Source organism: Cyphomyrmex costatus, unplaced genomic scaffold (assembly GCF_001594065.2).
Source record: "Cyphomyrmex costatus isolate MS0001 unplaced genomic scaffold, Ccosl1.0 scaffold251, whole genome shotgun sequence".
Taxonomy (NCBI): domain Eukaryota; kingdom Metazoa; phylum Arthropoda; class Insecta; order Hymenoptera; family Formicidae; genus Cyphomyrmex; species Cyphomyrmex costatus.
The window spans coordinates 113,060-129,980 of NW_017276598.1; the positions used below are offsets into that span (position 1 = coordinate 113,060).

Genomic DNA, 16,921 nt, shown 5'->3' on the forward strand with positions numbered 1-16,921 from the left:
AAATCAAACTGATAAAAGATGCGTATAGTTTCAAGTAATATGAATATATAGAAACAACACGCATTTTTATTAGAGATATTTATTTTGTACACTGAAACGGATGTTATGGCTCCGCGAGTCAGTCTTAAAAAAGCTTGTTGAGAGTATATTCATCAGAACTAACTTTCAGTTATGTTAAGATACTTTCCACGGGATCTTTTAAGATTCTTGAAATCTTTGTTTAAGACTCGAAGAGTCAATTGTAAGTCAATCTTATATTCCTAGTATATCCCGGTTACTTTATTTCCATGACGTCATTCGATATGAGAAAAAAAAAGGAAAGGAGAAGGACAGGGAGGCGTGTCAAAACGCATATTATTCGTTGCATCGTCGAAGAAAGTAAATTTCATTTACTTCAGGGTCACCCGGTCGCGGGAGAGAAACGTATCGCGGAAAAGTAAGCAGCGAGATGAAGCCGACGTTGCATTAATGCGCCAGGAAAGAAGTGAACGTTCCTGAAACTTGAAGGAATAAAGAAAGTATAGCGATTCCTCAACTGTATACGGAAAGGTACGGGAAATTTCGCTTCTGAATACATTATGACTGCCGAAAAAGGAAGTAAAAACAGCGAGAGAGAAAGAGAGAGAGAGAGAGAAGTAGGATGTACATCGTGCGTACTTTCTCTCTCGACTATGGATATCAGGAATTGAATTGGAAGGAAGGCTCTTTTTTTCTGCGATTCTAAGATTTTAGCGACGCTAATATTTCGGTTTATGAGCAATTCAGTCTGAAAGAAGAATCCGTGCCGTCTGGTTGACTGATTTATTTTTTACTCATGTTAATGCGGTTGTATTTTAATTTTATTTCAATAATTTCTATTATGTTTTAACGTGATTCACAATACTTATTTTAGGTATACACATTTTTTTGTCTATGTAAAGCACAAACTAAGATCTCAGTGATGATAATAAATTATATGAAAACGATATTCTATCTGTTATCGTAACTTCAGTAAAAATGTTGACAGTATATTTTCAGTAAAAATATGACATATTTCAATTTTTTCATTCAATGGAGAATTACAATCAAGGAACATAATATATAATATAAAAGTCAATAAACTTCACAATCAGAAATACATATATTCTCTACAAAATTAGCGACGCATATTTCTCTCTCTCGCTCTCTCATCAACATTGCTTATTTAAAAAGCATGTATAACATGTGTTTTAATCCTTTCCAATGATCAATTTATTGTCAGACCGAGTGTTAGGCATTTTACATTCCGTACATATTTATCGGCAACAGTATCATTTTGTAGGCAAATAATGTTGCCGACTACACACAAATAGAAAACATAAATAATTCTTCTATATATGTGATGTAAACTATTAATATATGTTAAATGCTTGTTAACATTATAAGCATATTCTGAATATGGCCATAGAATATACATATACATATCGTTTCCTCTACTACTTTAAAAGTAGTAGCACAACTTAAAGAAACATAATTTTTTAATTATTAACTTGAAGAAGTTAAGTATAAGTTAACTTATCATTACATTACCATCAATCACTAAATCAAATATGAATGACTTAAGTTAATCATTATTACATTACTATCTATTATTATGAACTAACTTAATTTTAGAAAAAAATAAAATATGACATTTGATTATATTAAGAATATATTTTTTTTTATATTAATATGTATTACTTTCGATATTATTTAGCTGATATAATTTTAATAATCAATGATTTCGTGTTAAGTAAAACAATTTTTGAAAAACAATTTTTTCCTTGTTTTCTGGGAAACTTAATATTTTGAGTTGTGTTACTTTTAAAGTAAGAAAATATTATGTTCGTTACACACATATAAATATAAGTTAAACAGTAATAAATTATTGTTAAAAAGATTCGACTAATTAAAAAAAATATTTCCGGGTAATTAATTACCATTTATTTTTAAGAGAAAAAAGTTCATTTTTAAGAGAAAAAAGTTACAGTATTGTTATGCAAATATAATTTTATATCAAAGTATTATTTTATATCAAAGTAAATGCGACAATATTTCAATTGATAATATCCGCTTTTGCAATAATGTTTGAGCAGTAAATTACCATCCAATAAGAAAAAATATTTCTATGATAGTTGTTAACAAAAGAGGATAATGATCAGTTGGGTGTAGAAATACTCGCAAGTACTTCTCGACACTTGGAAAGTCACCGACCTTGACAGACATTTCGAGTTACGCCGTGAATTAGTGCTCTTTCTCCATAGTCAACAAGCTGTATCATTACTGGATATGTAAAAAAATCTCGACTATCCGGACAAGTGTGTTGATATACGAGACGCCCTAGAACTTGCCACAATGTCTACGATTAAAGGGTTATCCTGTTGGAGCATACATTTCTTTATCTGATATTTGATTCGAGGATCTGCTGATTGACGTTTTGAATGTGGATATTTGTATGGAATCGGGTTTGATTTTTCTCTCAATCATTTTTTCTTCGATAACTAGCGATCAATTAGAAAGCGAACCGGGTCGCTCAAGGGACACGATGTTGCAATAACAGCATTCGATATCGTGCGTTGATCACTCTAGATGTCACCCAACATTCGATTAACAAAGTAATTAAATAAAACTGTATTTTAATAAATAAATTTTCATAAAACTCTTAAGTTATTAATGATGTTACATATGTAATTCAGAATTTATTTCATCCGTTCTTGCATAATCTTGTAAATTTCTTGGGCACGCAGATTAATGTACAAATATCATGAAGATGATAGTGAATATATACATATAAAAAAATATACATGGTGTTTTAGATTATCTATATACTTATCTATAGTTTTTTTTCTAAATTTAGATTTTTCATTACAATATTTTACTGTAACATTGTTTGGTGCTTACAATTTTAATTATTTCTCAATGTTTTTTTAGTATGCGTCTATAGGAGTATTTTGTAATTTTAATTTTTATTATTTTATATTTATATATACGAACACGCAGAAAAATAGAAACATTTTTTATTATATGAAATGCGCATAATATGTTACTATATAAAAAGTAATTTTGATAAAACTGGAACGAAATAAAAATTTGACAATTATATAACAATTATATAAGTTAATTAGCTAAAAGCTATTATGTGCGAAATATTGACAGGTTGACACTCGCAAAAATGATGCAACGGTTGCTTTCGCCAAATCTGAGTGTCGTCTCTTAATGCTGTGTATAAATTATGTACAATGCAAACTGAATCCCCTAGTTGTATAATTATGCATGTATTATTTTATTCTCGAAAGAAACTGATATACATATTATATGATTTATTCATATATTTGGAACTGCAAGAGATTTTAATCAGAATTTATAGAATGTCGAGTTTTTCGAGTTTCTTAGTAAACGAAATAGCAAAAAATAAAGAGAATTTAAGAATTAAACGCGTTAGAATACACACACATATACATGTATATAAATGATTCTATTTAAACAATTCATTTCTAAATGATCCTATCTGAATGAATACTTCTAATAAACAAAAATATGTGTTGTACAAATATGAACCATCACAAAGACATGAAATGCAACAAATTGCAACGAAAAATAATTCCTTTGTACTTGTGTAGGAGAATAAAGATAACCAATTGAAGATAGACGACTAGTTGACAATGATCATACTGATCCATTATGATTATGACTGTAAAGACGTCTGCATGGTGTTTACAGAGAACGCGTAATCGATTAAGTAAATTCGGATAAGTAAATTACGGAGCAATTCGCAATAAGCCACGAAAGATTCAAATAGAAAATTCACTAGTTTACGAGAGTTGCGTTTGAATTACGAGAGATTTTCGATATTTTTCGTGAGTTTGAATGATGCGAATAGTCAGTATTTAATTGATCTACTTTCGATTATAATCGCACGAAACAAGACTTTCACACGAAAGACTTTGTTTGCTTTATTTAAAAATACATTTTGAATAAATTATAATTATCCACATCTGTGTGCGTACAAGACTATATTTTAAATTATTAAATATTACTATTAATTTAAATTATTACCATCCATGCATACTTATGCTACATCAAAGACTGTGTTTCAAATTATTAATTACAGTCATTTTTAATTATATATACACTGGTAAAAAATAAAATGTTAATTTTAACCCAAAGACGTTGAGTAGATTTTCTGAGACATGCAAGAATGTTAACATATTAACACAAAAATATTAATTTTAACATTTTTGCATGTCTCAAAAAATCCACTCAACGTCTTTGAGTTAAAATTAACATTTTATTTTTTACAGTGTAATAATTAATTATTATAGTAAAATATTAATAGTTAAATATAGATATACAAATTAGTTCGGTCCGTTTTTGTGTTAAAAAATGCATTTATTTCAAAACAAAATGAATGAACAGATTAATTAAAGTATTGTCCATCGCTGGCTACTACTTTTTCCCATTTCTCAGGCAATTGTCGAATTCCATTTCGAAAAAATGACTCGTCTTTGGAGGCGATTATCTTTTGGAAAACGGACTAATTTGTACTCCCAATAATATTATAATTAAATATTACAGTCATTTTCAATTATATATAATAATTATAATCATTTTCAATTATATATAATAATTATAATCATTTTCAATTATATATAATAATTATTATAATCATTTTCAATTATATATAATAACCGTATATATATCGACAGCTCCTATATTTTTATATTTATATCTTTGTGTGTGTGTGTGTTGCGTTAAAGAAAAATTTATTTCTTACATTAGATTGACCGAAGAAGCACGCGACAAATCTCTAAATCTAAATCATCTGTCTTTTTTTTCTTTCGAAAGTATGTATTAATATGGAGATCCGGGTTCGAATTCCGGCTGAGATATATTTTTCGCAATAAAATGATTTATAAGTTTTATAAACTCTTTATCAGATTATTAAAATCTTTTTAAAATGCTTCACGGAAAGAATTAGATCTTAAAATTTACCCTGAAAATATGGTAATCGTGGGACAACATTATATATCGAAGAATTTTTATGTAAATCTCTCATATTCATTAATAAAACTGCAATAAAATATAAAATAAGTATGATTAATTTTACTGAAGTGCATGGTAAAAATCTTTAAATTTATTGTATTGTACCATAATTACTATATTTTCAGAATAAATTTTAAGAAATCCTTCTCTCCGTGACCCCCTCTCACTTCACCGCGCACAGTCCAAATGCCACACGATGCTCGAGCGACATTTGATCTGCGCGCGGGACGGTGAGGTGAGGGGGACAGCGGAAGGCGGAGGCGATTCGAAAATCGGCCGAAAGTTGCGTACACTTTATGTATGTCACTTTGTATTAGCACCTTTATTAATAATATATCAGTTATACTAGAAGGTTTGCGGGTTATCGCCATGTCTTTCTTCATTATTAATGCTAACGTTTCGTGAACCATACCGTTCACTTCATCAGGACAAAGGGTGCGCTGATACACCGATCAGATCTGGTCTAAGGAACACTAAATCAATAAAATATCATATTTCATTAGACTCGGATTGATGGAATTTTTTATTGATTTTAATTCTAATAATATAAACTGTACTTTTACCTTTGAGTCTTAAATTGCTCGTTTTTTTTACTCAATATATACTAAGAAAAATTAATTAAAATATTTTAAAATTTTCTATCTAAAAGTTCATAAAAATAGGAGAGGTCCGATTTGGAATTCATGGTTCTAAATCGGATCCAAAAATACATTTTTACATTTTCCATTATAGTTCGACATAGGTAAGAGATACGCCAAGTCTAAAGCAAAAATGAAGGAAATTGAATGATCTTTCGAACGGCATCATTGGTTTTATGATCGGGTTTTATTTACGCCTTATAAAGAACAAAAACTGCAAATTAGATCACTCTCCCCTATATAAATTCAGACCGAATTATTTAAGCAATAAAAATACGATTTTACTGTTCAGGGTCTTTATTTCTTGTTCATTTTGTGTATTTATTACATTACAGACTTAAAAGATACTTTGTTTATAATATCGTATATATGTATTAAATCTTATTCAACACAATTACAAAAAATTAAGTAAAACATACAAAGCTATGAAGAGTTAACACTGTTAACAGAGCGCAAATTACATTTTATCTAAAAATCTGAAACATAGATACATATTACAACCTTGAGTATTTTTTAATTTTTAATTTGTAATTTGTCGCTGATTGATGATCCGAAACTAAGGATCGAAACGTTCGACATTGTAATTTGCGCTCTGTTAACAGCGTTGACTCTTCATAGCTTTGTATGTTTTACTTAATTTTTTGTAATTGTTTTTGGAACATATAAGAGTCTGTAATTCAATTATATCATTAACTTATTTAACACGTTCACATCAATATGTTACAGATATCCCAGGAATTTTTCACGAGGGTTATCAACGATGCTCGCACATGTGTTTGAGAAACATGGCCGGTTCTGTGCCGGTCATCCCTTCGAGGTAATCGTAATGGTCTTCACTTTGACAGCATGTATGCTTAACATGGAGACAGGAGGTGGACTAGCACGTGAAGAGAACTTATCTGATGCAGTGTACTGTCATCACAATAAATGCGATATTATGGTAAGCAGATTATTGTGAAATTGCTTTAAACTTTTCTTAAGAATGTTAACTTCTTTTTTATAAAATCATATGAATTGTAATGTTTGTAATATGTCTGATATGTATAATTATGTATTGTACTATAAGAGACTTTACGTTATATAAAAGATATTTACTTATATTAAATATTTAACAAAATAACGATAACTATTTCGTGGAGTGAAGATTTTGTGCGTGTTACTGTTATTTATCTATTTTTTATTTCTTTTAATAGAAAAAGTTTCTAATATATATGCATATATGTTATTCGACAGAATCTAAAAGAGACTGATGTTATAGTGATGACAATAATACGCTGCTTGGCGGTGCTGTTTACTTATCATCAATTTCGTAATTTGCAAAAAATGGGATCTAAATATATTTTAGGTAAGACAATTAATAATACTTAAATACTTAACACGTATTTCGTATCACATTAATTTCATGATTTGTCATTATGTCGCGTGAGTAATTCATGATATTTTTGTTTTTATTCCACATTTATGTGCATATATAAATATGTATGTGTATATATATTTAATAAATGTGTGTGTGTATACATATATTTACATATGCATATGTATATTTAATAAATGTGCAACAAAAACAAATATATATATATATATATATATATATATATATATATATATATATTCATATCAAGATATCACACACACACGTACGCGTATAACGTGTGTGTAGGTATTTTCCCTAATGGTTAAAAATGATCATAAAGGCTCTAAATCGGCATTACATCAATTGGGCAACGATGAAGTTCGTTTAAATTTCTTACACGGCTTCATCGAGAGTATAAATACTTTTTTTTATGATTATATATTAGAGATCGATACACATTATTATAACGATGGAACCACATGGAGAAAGATGCGTAATAATTGTGCGTGTCAAGTCCATTCATAAAACCGGATCCTCCCGAGCGCGTGAAAGCCCTCGATGGCGAACAGTGAAAGTTTCGTGGAAAGCAATAACGTTTCATACGGAGCGTTATGTTTGATTACTGAATTCGGTTACTGAAAGAATTTGAGCGCCACTCAACTCTGCATAATGTTATGAGTGTTAACATGTTTCGATAATTTAATTCATTGCGAAATCTCACTATGTAAAATGCAGAACTACGTACGTTTTGCCGATTGACATAGTTTTAATGATTGATTGGAAGATCAAAAGAGATAAATATAATCGACATAATTCCTATAGGGGTGTGTTTAAGAATTATGCTCAGATAAATAATTCTTAGATACATTTTTGCTATAATATACGTAACGTAAACTATAGCCTAGAGTTATCTAGGCGTAATTTCTGAACGCAGTCCTGTATGAATTATGCGTTGTATTGCGGATACTGCATCCACATATAAGAATCCTCCCTTCACGCTCAATCTTTTCTTTACACATCTTTCGAAGTCATACCAGTTCTATCGAGATTTAGCATCTCAACTTTGTTTTTTAAGCAGTTCTTCAATTATCACAATATTTTAATTATCATAATACATGTATACACAATTATATATATATATATAACATATGTCATATTCAGCAGATTTTTTACTTGTGTTCCAGGTATCGCTGGCCTGTTTACCGTGTTCTCTAGCGTGGTGTTCACTTCCACCGTTATAAATTTTGGCCGCAGTGACGTCGCGGACTTGAAGTAAGCACACCGTCGTAATTTTTAAGGAGTATAAAGCTCCTTTCTCTTCACGATTGTAATGGAATGTTATTACTCTTTCAGAGACGCCTTATTTTTCTTTCTGCTTATTATTGATCTCACGAAGGCCGGAACATTAGCGCAATACGCGCTAAGTTCGCGGAATCAAGAGGAAGTCAAAGCGAATATCGCACGCGGTGTGTCTCTACTGGGACCAGGCATCACTCTGGACACCCTCGTGGAAACCCTCGTGATCGGCACAGGAGCCTTATCGGGTATGAGAAGGCTGGAGATCCTCTGCACCTTTGCGTGCTTCGGAGTGATTGTCAACTACATCGTCTTTATGACATTCTATCCAGCCTGTTTATCGCTTATACTTGAGGTACAGAACTATTAATTTAATGTTTTTGTTGGAACGATTCCTCCTTCCCACACTTTTACAACTCTCCTTCAAATCATTTCGAATATGTGATTATTCCATTTTGAACGCAGAAAGCGTAACGCGGTGAAATTAAAAAAGGCATAGATTTGAAAAAATGTCTATTATCGTCAAAAAAATTAGATATTATCAAATATATTGTATATTGAAACGTATTATGTCAAATGTCAGATATATGTATAAAATAATATATAATAATTAACATACTATTTTTTTTTAATACTTAAGTAAACATCGAAGTTTTAAGAATTTTCCAGGAAGAATTAATCATCCAATATTATGTACGTGATGAAAGTTATATTGTTATATATCGAATGTATATTGATCAGTATAAAAAACAGGTAAAGATACCATTGTACCATTATAGCTTTCTCGCGGGAGTAATAATATGGGCCAATTGAGCGCGGACAAGATATTTATAATGCAGCCGTTAAATGAGGAGGATCAAAAACCAAATCCTGTGACGGAGCGAGTCAAGATGATCATGATCGCTGGTCTATTCGTAGTATATGCGAACAGGTATATTGTTATTGTCTCTCTTATGATAATATAATAAAAAAGAATCTCTTCGTTTTTTGATGCAAACTTTAAGATAGGTAGCGGTTGGTATACGACAATGTATATATATCGTACACGACGGAGCAGGAAACCGTGGCCGAGGATGTATTGTACTTCTGACCTCTATTACTTTTTTTTATGTTTGCCTTTGTTGAACAGTTTTGACGTCTCTAATTTCAACGTCAGGTCATCTTCGAACGCTTTTAGCATTGGACTTCTATTCAATAAAATATCCATATTCAAATGAAGCTTTCCGCGTAGGAAGGAAGATCTTACTTATTGAACCACAAGTTTGGGCATTTTCAAAGCGTTGTCTGTATAAACGGAACAAATTCGCAACGGACGGAAAAATCATTCATATTTTCACATTTCATTATTCTCCCCTTGGATATTTACAAAAACAGGAGCCAAAATGGAATCATTTAAATATGCTTTTGGAAAAAAAGTTCTTTGTTACGGCCTTTTATCGTTTTAAAATCAAATCGCAAATACGTGTATAAGAGATTAGAGGGGGCAGGGAGGGAATGTCATATTTGAATATCAATTTGGATGTAACTTTAGATTTTTCTATGATTCTATTTTCGATGAAAAATAAATGAATCTTCTAAAAAGTTTATAGAATTACAGTACTCTTCATTGATATCGTTGAAATAACAAAATATATTAATTCGAAATGACGCGTAACGTTGTACAATTCCATTATGATACAATCGTATATGTAAATATTTTTTAATATTTAAAGTATGGAGAGAACGATGCTTTCGTATGCGAAATCCGTATGAATGGTGAGGTGTATTTTAATATTACATGAGAACGTTAATAATAACGCGTATACAAAGACTCGACTGTTGTCCATACAAAGTAAAATGAGAGTCCAAAAATAAGTGACATTATTGGGTGGTGGTGGTAGAGAATTCTTTGGGTATTCTCTCCCCGTTTGTGTACCGGATATCATTCTGAATTACATTTTAGTTTGCGAAAAAGTGTTGTTGCGTTCGCTTCGCTTTTCGATCAAAACGACTTTCTCTCATTTATTCATTTGATATTACATGATGCTAATTACATTGCAGTGTAGAGATATATAAGGCACTTTTTAAATATTATATAATAAAAAATGTTTACACAATAATTAAATATTTTACTAATCAAATATTTTTACACAATTACCATTTACAGTATCTCAATTATCAATTCGTTAGAATCGTGTATTTATAATATCAATGCTACATTGACAGAGAAACGTGAAATATATAGTATTTTTACAACCTTATGGAATATAATAACATAATATACATATAATCGTGTAATCTACATATAAAAATAGAATTTATCTCTACGTTGATTTATATTAATTGCTTGTTCCACATTGCAGCCGATGGCCCTTTAAGAACGAAAGCGAGGACGCGACGAAAATGGCAATGACATCCACGAGCTCGAATACGACTAATGGTTCTGATTATACCGAGAATTCCGAATTAAGAGAACATCCGAAAACACCTTGGCTATCAGCCAGTGCGGACAATATTGTGGTATTGATATTGTTATTAGCACTGGCTATAAAATTCATTTTCTTCGAGGACAGAAACGACGTGGTTGCCAAACAACTAAAATTCAAGGAAGAGGAAGAGGAGGAAGAGAAAGAGGAGAATGAAGAGGAGAAAAAGGAGGAAGCGACAGTGGAGGAGAAAGTGGAACTTCTTGATAGCTCCAATTTGAACGATATAGATACCACTATGAACATATGGTTACGAGAACGTTTCGGCGTAACGTTACCGACGATTCAAGAACAGCCGGTCTTTCCTCTGTCTGGTGTAGGTGGTGGATGGGGTGATGAGAGTGATGTGGAATACGCTGATAAGGAGATACAAACTGAGATGATACATCGTGACGCGAGCGATTCTGGCGAAATTGATTTGTCACTAAAGAAGTTTGAAATTCCCAGAAGCGTGAAAGATTGTCTCGAGATATATAAATCAGAGGTAAGAGAGAATAATAAAGTAATAATATTATAATCATTATATATATAATATAAATATATATATTATATGTTAGCTTGGAGCCAGTGCCCTGTCGAATGATGAGGTGATACAACTGGTGAAACACAAGAACATAGCTGCTTATCAATTAGAAAAAGCAGTGGGCGACATGGAGCGCGGTGTCGATATTAGACGTCTCGTCGTAGGTGACGCTGGCAAATTCACCGAAGAGATGCTCGATTTGCCATATAAGCACTATGATTACAGCAAGGTACTTGGCGCCTGCTGTGAGAACGTAATCGGCTACGTACCTGTACCAGTTGGCATTGTTGGGCCATTACTGATCGACGGTCAGTTGTATCATGTGCCGATGGCGACAACGGAGGGTTGCCTGGTGGCATCTACTAATCGTGGCAGTCGTGCGCTTTTGAAATGTGGCGTGACCACCCGCGTAACGGCGGACGGAATGACCCGAGCACCCGTAGTACAATTCCCGGACATTGTACGTGCATGCGAGGCAATATCGTGGATAGAACAACCGCAGAACTTTGAAGAACTAAAAAACAGCTTCGATCAAACCAGTCGCTTCGCTCGTTTAAAGAAAATTCACCCTCGCATAGCTGGTCGAGATCTGCATCTACGCTTTGTCGCGACAACCGGTGACGCCATGGGCATGAACATGTTGTCGAAAGGAACAGAGAGATCTCTGCAGACATTGCAGACTTATTTTCCGGATATGGAAATAATTTCCCTCAGTGGGAATCTCTGCACCGACAAGAAGCCCGCGGCCGTTAACTGGATTGAGGGGAGAGGTAAGAGTGTGGTGTGCGAAGCAATCGTACCTGAGGATGTCGTGACGCGCGTACTGAAAACTTCGGTCCACGAACTTGTCAAACTCAACAACAAGAAGAACTTGACTGGTTCAGCTTTAGCGGGCAGTATAGGCGGTTTCAATGCGCACGCAGCTAATATCGTGACAGCGATTTTCATTGCCACTGGACAAGATCCCGCGCAGAATGTTAGCAGCAGTAATTGTTTAACGTTGATGGAACCATGGGGTGTAGATGGAAAAGATTTACGTATAACGTGTACAATGCCCAGCATAGAAGTCGGAACGGTAGGTGGTGGTACCGGTCTGCCTGCACAAGGAGCATGCCTGGCGATGTTGGGGATCAAGGGTGCGCATCCTACGGAACCCGGCCAAAACGCAAGACTACTCTCTCAAATTGTTTGTGCCACAGTGCTTGCTGCAGAGCTATCATTGATGGCTGCATTGGCCTCTGGAGATTTAGTCAAGAGTCATTTGAGGCATAACAGGTACTTGAGCATGTCTTGTTGATTATAATTAAAATGAAAAGAATTGGATCAGTGTATTATTAGTAATAAAATTAAAATTCTTTCTTGATAAAACTATTTTTGTTAAGTTTAATAGTTAAAATAAAAAAAACTATAAAATATAACTAATTAAAGATATTTATTTCTATTTAACTTTTTGTAAGTGTTATGAAAAAATTTGTAAATTATATAATGCAAATTTAAAACAGTTTGACGATAAGACTCAAATTATAAATATAACTATTAGTTATTGTTAATAACTAAATATTATTTCGCAAGCAAAGATTTGCACATTTTTCTTTCTGTTTACAGATCATCTGTCCTAATTAGTAACTCGGTGCACACTACTCACAGTAGTACGGACGGGAACAGGCTAACTGTGCCAAACGTTTTGCCATTCTAAGATCTTTGTGCAGATTTTACGTAAAAATCTTAGTACATGGCAGACATATATTTTTATCACTTCTCTATGAAGCGGCCTGTTGTTTACGTTTCGCACCTGTCTCATTAGTGTTCCAAAGAAACAATTAGTCAAGTATGAATGTTTCTGCTGTATGCGATGAGATGTAGGTCGAACTCTACAATGTATATATTCCATTTATGTAAATATGTATATGGAAAAGTGTTTCGATGGAGAAGTGTTCCAACACTCTCTGTCTCTTCCCCTTCTCCCTCCCTCTCCCTCTCTATGGTGCTGTAATGTAAATAATAAAGTTTTTAACTATTCTGAAAATCTCCATATATTGTATTAATTAGGATTTATTTCGTTCATAAATTGAATGCCGGACTAAAAAAACGAATACGTATAAGTTTTAACGGAATAAAGAGACAAAAATGAAACTTATCTGTGTATTATTTATTATTACAACACATAACTATAATATATAAATTGCATTAAATACAACCATTAAACAATAAGAAATTGCCTTTAACGGTCGAGTTGGATTTTAGGTGCTAATAATAATTCCGTGTGAATAATTTATATATTACGTATGTAGTCTTTTAAACTGCGTGCCGAACAATTTTTCAGTCTTGAAATGCCACTCTACGAAACTACCGCAATAATATCACGAGTTAAATTATCTAGCAATTTAAGGTGATGCTGGACCCGCCTGTTTTATCATTACTTACTTAGTTAAAGACTTGTTTCTCTTAATTGCATTTACGGATGGAAAAATCCTTCTGCATAATTATAGTATCGACAACAATGAATTGCGCTAGCTACATTTCAATACGAAAAACGGAAAAAAAATTTACAGTTTCGTTATCGAAAATCACAGAAGCCGATAACGAAACTGTAAGTTTTTAATTTTTTTCCGTTTTTGGTATTGAAATGTAGCTAGCGCAATTCATTGTTGTCGATACTATAATTATGCAGAAGGATTTTTCCATCCGTAAATGCAATTAAGAGAAACGAGTCTTTAACTAAGTAATTATGAGATAAAACAGGCACTCCAGCATCCCTTAACAATTTTGATACTCATAGCATCTTGGATCTTAATAATGTTGAACGACATATTAAAATCTATGAATAAAAATCTGTAAATAATTTATATTACGAAAAATATTACCTCGGCCGGAAGTCGAACCCGGATCTCGCACGTTCCGTGCGATCGTTCTACCAGTTAGACTACCGAGGCAAATTATGTAGTTACAAAAAGCAAAGATTTCTCTGATTCAAAAATTTGTAAATAAGCGATGCAATAGGGATAACACAATTTTAACTAATCAAGGTCTTATCAAGGATTAAATAACAATGGACAATAATAGATTATATAAATATTTTTAACGCGATTGTCTTGCGTTATCTGTTTATAGATTTTTTCTTGGTTCAGTAAGTATACAAATATATATATACATATATATATATATATATATGTCCATTTATTGTAATAATAATAAATATCAAATCAAGTTTGCGTAAAAGATTTTAAATGCATAACTGACTCTTACATGCCCTTTTCAACCTATTATTGTTTTTTATATTTAATTTTTTAATATAAAAATTATTTTAATGTTAATGAGATAAAAATCTGTTCATGTAATAGATATTTAAAAAATTAATAACAAAAATATATAATTAATCATATCTTTTATGTAAATCTGATATTTTTAAATATAAAAAAGATGTATAAAATCGAAACTACATTGATCAACAAAGAACCAATATCTAAGCATACAAATTTTCAAGAAAAACATTTCAGAGACTTGTCGGTATTGTATACCAGAGAAATCCGTGTACTCTTTCTCATGTGAAATAATATTAAATACACAATGATTCATGTTGTCGTGAATAATAATTGAGCGTTTTTTCACATTTTTTCGTAAGTTTCTTCATAACCGCATGTTGTGCAAGTGTGTTTGTATGTATCATCCTCCTCATTATATGTGTCTTCTCCAAATTCATGAACATGCGACGCTTTAGTCGTTTTATCGTACAATGAACTTCTCACTTGCATTCGTAGCTGTTTGATCTTCGTTTCCATAAAATATAAGATTTAGTTTAGCAACAAGAGATATTGTATAACAACGTCATATATAAGTTACCTTTTTATTGAATTTCTTGATTTTAGCTCCCTCTCGTTTTAATTCGCGCGCTTCTTTTTCCTTCAACAAATTTTCTTCCGAATCCCAAACTTCCAAAGCCCTTTGTTCTATCTGAAGATGTAGATATAACTTCATCTCGCCCCAATTCACATTGTGAGGATTTTTTCGTACAATATACTTAAGCACGGGTTCCCGTCGATCAAAATCGCAATCCTTCAAAAGGTATTCTTGTTTAGCTTCAGTTTTAGTAATTAAGGAGTGTTTTCCTTCTTTATCTCTAAAATAACATATAATAATATAATATTCACAACTTATTTTTAAAAGGTATGTTGGAAAGGAAATACTGAAATAGTAATAAAAATAATTTCAAGTAGATACCACACATCAAGTGAAAATATTTATTTTAAACATCGCTACTCTACCTGCATTTATCACAAACGGTCAGATCGAACGTTTGTAAAAGATATGAGTCTGCAAATTTCTGTCGACATTCCTCACACTCATTAAGTTTACCGATATCTGGTACATATACTGGTTCAGTCCTAATCTTCAACTAAATAAATAAATGTGTATTATTATAAATGTAATGATATTATAGATAGATAATTATATATATATATATATATATACCATTTGTTGCTCTAATTCATCATTTTCTTCTATTAGGAAGCCTCCACCGTTATCAATAACACGTTGCCCTTGAACCTTTAGCACTCTTCCTTTTGTAGAACCATTATTTTCTCTACAGAAATATTATCAATAAGAATACTATTAAAGAGATTCTAACTGAATTCTTAAAGAAAAGATATTTAAAGCTCAAATAATTGATCACTAAAATATGATTTTATTACATTTTAAATAGATATATTAATTGTTTCATGTATATGCTCAACACATACCTTGAATATGGATGAGTTACTACCTTAGATTTTTTTAACAAGAGTGCTCTTTGACGATTTCTTTCAGCTCTCTCTTTGAGCTGCTTCTCTATCTCTGTGGTATTTTCATTCTTGTTGGAATTATTTTCCATATTTTCTGTACTAGCCATTTCTTATTAAGCTATTAAATTCTATGTCACTAAGATATACAATATATGTTCTTAAAGGAATGTCCTGAAAATGAACAGATAATGTATAAACATTTATCAGTTATCTCTTAAAATTGTAAATATTCAAAAATATATTATGTATACAAAGTTATCTTAGAATCATTATTATGAACAATAATTGTAAACAAATTATCTAACAAAGAGGTTAATATGGTACAAAAATTAAAAAAAAAAAAAATTTTTATGTTTTTAACAGATCTTCGGGTAAGGTATAGAATACCCTGTTCAGTTCAAATTTTGATAAAAATACACTTATTTGACGCGTTTTTGCACGAAACGAACGAATCTGGCAATAAAAAGTGCCGCTCTGCCCTCCGAACCGAGATATTAAGCGTTAAAGTTGACCAAAGTTGACGACTGTTGAGGTTAGAAAATCTTTCATACCGACTACATCATGGTGTAAGGAAACAAGGTGACCCAGTCCTGTGGATGCGCTGTGGCAAACAGCGCCAGCCAATCAACGCCTCACTTTGGTCACTGAAGATGGCAGCGAGCGCGATTTCAGTCATTTTCAGTGTAGCTGTCAAATTGCCGCGAATCCGGATTAGTAGGAAATATTAATTATTTACATTAGTCATTGGTTGATAAGCTGTTAATAGCATTTTATCGTTATTGTTTTGTGGTTATTGTTAATTATTGTTAATTGTTAATTGTTCT

General features: G+C 31.9%; 2 protein-coding genes across 2 annotated transcripts in view; one reads left to right on the top strand and one right to left on the bottom strand.

Annotated features, from left to right (window-relative positions):
- Positions 1–13,438, top strand: part of Hmgcr (HMG coenzyme A reductase) — a 37,437-nt gene extending 23,999 nt beyond the window's left edge. The window contains exons 2-9 of the mRNA XM_018540473.1: positions 6,405–6,618; positions 6,912–7,023; positions 8,217–8,304; positions 8,386–8,683; positions 9,108–9,259; positions 10,671–11,277; positions 11,351–12,591; positions 12,922–13,438. Of these exons, the coding sequence (XP_018395975.1) occupies positions 6,439–6,618; positions 6,912–7,023; positions 8,217–8,304; positions 8,386–8,683; positions 9,108–9,259; positions 10,671–11,277; positions 11,351–12,591; positions 12,922–13,012 (2,769 nt within the window). The 5' untranslated portion in view covers positions 6,405–6,438 and the 3' untranslated portion in view covers positions 13,013–13,438. The remainder of the gene's footprint in view (positions 1–6,404; positions 6,619–6,911; positions 7,024–8,216; positions 8,305–8,385; positions 8,684–9,107; positions 9,260–10,670; positions 11,278–11,350; positions 12,592–12,921) is intronic.
- Positions 13,439–14,824: 1,386 nt separating this feature from the next.
- On the bottom strand, positions 14,825–16,666 carry Xpac (DNA repair protein complementing XP-A cells homolog Xpac). Its single transcript, XM_018540482.1, has 6 exons — positions 16,649–16,666; positions 16,056–16,268; positions 15,787–15,898; positions 15,579–15,709; positions 15,157–15,433; positions 14,825–15,083 (listed from the first exon to the last, which is right to left on the bottom strand). The coding sequence occupies exons 2-6, from the start codon at positions 16,202–16,204 to the stop codon at positions 14,922–14,924; spliced, it is 831 nt and encodes a 276-aa protein (XP_018395984.1). The 5' UTR covers positions 16,205–16,268; positions 16,649–16,666; the 3' UTR covers positions 14,825–14,921.
- Positions 16,667–16,921: the final 255 nt, after the last annotated feature.